The sequence below is a fragment of the Bison bison genome, unplaced genomic scaffold (assembly GCF_000754665.1).
Source record: "Bison bison bison isolate TAMUID 2011002044 unplaced genomic scaffold, Bison_UMD1.0 scf7180017864063, whole genome shotgun sequence".
Lineage (NCBI taxonomy): Eukaryota > Metazoa > Chordata > Mammalia > Artiodactyla > Bovidae > Bison > Bison bison.
Window position 1 is genome coordinate 7,810,483 of NW_011494635.1, and position 4,077 is coordinate 7,814,559.

General features: G+C 47.5%; 1 protein-coding gene across 1 annotated transcript in view; it reads left to right on the forward strand.

Moving 5' to 3' along the window:
- ADARB2 (adenosine deaminase, RNA-specific, B2 (non-functional)) overlaps nucleotides 1-4,077 on the forward strand; it is a 236,292-nt gene that overhangs the window by 213,468 nt on the left and 18,747 nt on the right. Inside the window, exon 4 of the mRNA XM_010836405.1 lies at nucleotides 1,690-1,804. Within this exon, the coding sequence (XP_010834707.1) occupies nucleotides 1,690-1,804 (115 nt within the window). The remainder of the gene's footprint in view (nucleotides 1-1,689; nucleotides 1,805-4,077) is intronic.

Consider the following 4,077-nt stretch of genomic DNA (forward strand, 5'->3'; position numbering starts at 1 on the left):
TCTTGATTCCAGCTTGTGCTTCCTCCAGCCCAGTGTTTCTCATGCTGTACTCTGCATATAAGTTGAATAAGCAGGGTGACAATATACAGCCTTGACGTACTCTTTTTCCTATTTGGAACCAGTCTGTCGTTCCATGTCCAGTTCTAACTGTTGCTTCTGACCTGGAAAGTGGGCTGGAAAGACCCCCTCAAAGTTTGCTGTTGGTTGGGGTGCTAACCTCCACCCTAGGAGACTGAAGGAGCTCCACAGAGCCCATGGAGGCACCCTGGAACCTGAACTTACAAAAATAATTCAAGACACGAGCTTGCTTTTGAGCATTTAGCTGCTTCTACCATAAACCAAATGGAGAAAAATCAAATTATCTCAGAGTCTGATTAGTTGGGTTTGCAGTAACCAGAGTTGACTGTATGTATTAAATCTCAAGTGATTAAAACATTAAAAATTCCTAGTGTTAAATTAGATGGTAAGTCTGCGTCTCCCAACGTGAATTCTAAGTTTCTGCCTGGTTTCTAACACACCACGTAATCAACAGCATTTACACATACAAATCCAACTATGAAGAACTACATGCAGCTGCAAGCATGTATGTGATCTAATTAAAGCCAATCACTGAAAATAGTTGCAGTGCTGGGGATGAGGGATGGGGGGCTGGGGGAGACGGGGGACTGGGGGGGTGGGGGGTGGAGAAGGTTTGTGAGGGAAGGAGGCCTGAGCACAGAAAGCTCCAGGCTGAGTTCCTTATGAAGCCCCAGTCTGTTCATTTCCCAGGTCTGAGGAGACACCTGAGTGCCTTAACAGAGGACATGCACTTTTCAAATGCAGGTGGTTATTCACGATTCTCTTCTTCTGACTTTTAAACCCAGAAAAACTAAGGGTCATAGTTCAATATATAAACATTCCATAAAACTCCCCCTGGCAAAACTACAAGCGAGACTTTTCAAAGCCACCCTAGAAAGTAATGCTGGTTAAATACCAAAGAAGCAAGACGTCTCAAAGCCGCCCTAGGAAGTGATACTGGTTAAATACCAAAGAGATAAATTTTAACCGGCTAAATACCCCTGTACATCTTAATTAGACTGTCCTCCACCCAGAGTAAGAAAAGTTAAAGAAATCTTTGCTTTTTTCTTTCTACATTCACCTTTATAAAATGTTAATTGAGAAATACGCTTAACATAAATGTCAAGGACCCCTTAAAAGGATAAAGAAAAAAGACCTGTAGGGGAGATGTTTAAAGGAAGGTCTTGATGGAGGACGGGTGGTTCAGAGGCTGGATGGGGACAGGGTGGGAGGGGGCACTCAGAAGCGGGGGTGGGGAGCTCTGGACCCCGCCATCCAGGAAGCACCTGGGAAGTCACTGAAGAGAAAGGGCGGTTCCCAGATGTTTGGGTGATTCCTGGGTGTTGGGGTGATTGGTTCTGTGACACAGGGAAGAAAGTGGGAACCGGTTGTCAGTGGTGTGAGCACCAGCTCACCCGCAACTGGAGGAAGCCTCTGCGAGGCGGGAAGGAGGCAGGGACAGTCCCCCCAGGGTCCTGCTTGGGGGCTCGTGCCCTGGGGCCACGCTGGGCCAGAATCGCTGTGGCCAGCTTGCCATCTTGAGGCCAGGGGGTCACAGAGCGGGCAGTGGGCTGCGGGCAGAGTGGAGGAGGGAGGAGGCGCGGTCACAAGGCTGCTGCTTGTGTTTTCCAGGAGTTCGCAGATGCCGTGTCCCAGCTGGTCACACAGAAGTTCCGAGAGCTGGCCGCGGGCCTGGCCTCAGCGCACGCCCGCCACAAGGCGCTGGCCGGGATCGTCATGACCCGAGGTAACACCTCCCCGCCGGGAAGAGGGGGCGAGCCTGGAAACAGGACCCCCTCCCCATGAAGACACGGAACAGAGCAGACAGTCCACCCCCCAGAACCCCGAAGAAGGGCGGCCGGAGGGCACAGCAGTCCCTTTTCGTCAGGCATGTCCCCACACCTCGTCGTCGGGGGGACTGCAGCATCCTGCCTACAGGAGCTCAGCCAGGGTCAGGCTCCACAGGGAATCCCTTACCCCGAGATTCCTCAATCCCCTTCTCAGGGCGCACACCACCCTGAACAAACCCGTTGCAGGAGACAGAAGGCAGGCCTTCTCCAGCCTCCACCCCTAACCGCTCACGGACGGTGACAGAACAGCAACAAACAGCCCATCAAGGCTGCTCTTACCAGCCAGGTTCAAGAAAGTGATGCTTAGTTTTAAACCATCAATTTGGGTGAAAACATCTCACTATTAAACAACCTACTAATAGTAACTAGCCATCTGGTTATTTGAATTCAACTGTTTCTAGCTGCAAAGTTTGGGGTGAGCTGGTAATGACCTACCAGGGAACGATTGTTGTCCAAAAGCCTGGGTGTTAGAAGGCAGACAACTGGCCCGCTTCCCTCTCACTCCAGACGCCAGAGGCTCCTCCAGGGCCACCGAGTGCAAGGCCACTGGGGTCGGGGCAGCAGCACGAGGACACTCACTCAGTCTTTCCACACTGGGAAAATGGAAATGAAAATGCCTCCTCCCAGGGTAAGCTGGTGACTAGGACACAGGACATGAAGAGCTCTGAAAAGTAAGAATCACTTTATAAGGGTAATGCTCTAAGTCAAAGGCAAGTCTCTTCCATCATTGACACTGTTGAATTTGGAGCAGGTGCCCCACGGGAGCCACCAGGATTCTGTAACCCTGCCACTCTGCCTTGATAGAATAAAACATGTCCCAAACTAAGGGCTAAGAGCCCCCCTCCCCAGTCCAGACCACTGCCGCTGGAGGCAGCCCTCAATCCAACTGAGGCAGGCAATCCACGTAAAGAAACTAAATGCATAAAATGCATTTTATGCATTTCCATAAAATGTTATGGAAAACCTCAAACGAATTTTTTGGCCAACCCAATATAGCATGGGCTTCCCCAGTGGCTCAGTGGTAAAGAATCCATCTGCCAATGCATAAACACAGGAGCCACAGGTTCAATCCCTGGGTTGGGAAGATTCCCCTGGAGGAGGGTGTGGCAACCCACTCCAGTGTTCCTGCCTGGAGAATCCCATGGACAGAGTCTGGCGAGCTATGTAGGGTTGCAAAGAGTTGGACAGGACTGAGATGACTGAGCACATATGCGTGCATATTACATGAATGTGAGACTTTACATGGTAAACCTACACTGATTAGTAACTTATGACCATGGAAGAATAAATTACTGAAATTTACTTTCCTGTTATAAAGAGAAGGTTTAGTAAACTTGTTGATTAAAAAGAGATTGGGAAATATTTTGCAAAACAACTAATAGAAATATTTTCAAATATTCACTTACTTAAAGGTGATGGGCAATGTAATCATAATTCTAATTCAGTTATCCAAGCAAATGCCTAAGAAACTCTAAAAGGGGGTGATGTGTCTTTTTCTAGCTTTTATAACATATATTACAATGTTATAAATTAAGTTTATTTTGAAATAAAACCTGACATGTCATCCCCTCCATTTTTAGGCAGGAAGCCAGTTCACCCACATCAATTATCTCACGAGTGAGACTGATGCCGTTTTGTAGCCACTCTGAAAAATACAATGGCAGAAATATATACTTATGAACAGCACCACTTTTACCTTTATGAAAACACTGCATTCACTGGGAAAAGCACAAAGAGAAGAGAACTTACAAATGGAAGTTTCCATCCTTGCCCCCAGGCAAACTCGGAGGCAGACATTTTTTTTTTTTAATTTTATTTTTTAACTTTACAATATTGTATTGGTTTTGCCATATATCGAAATGAATCCGCCACAGGTATACACATGTTCCCCATCCTGAACCCTCCTCCCTCCTCCCTCCCTGTACCATCCCTCTGGGTCGTCCCAGTGCACCAGCCCCAAGCATCCAGTATCTTGCATCAAACCTGGACTGGCAACTCATTTCATACATGATATTATACATGTTTCATTGCCATTCTCCCAAATCATCCCACCCTCTCCCTCTCCCACAGAGTCCAAAAGACTGTTCTATACATCAGTGTCTCTTTTGCTGTCTCATATACAGGGTTATTGTTACCATCTTTCTAAATTCCATATATATGTGTTAGTATA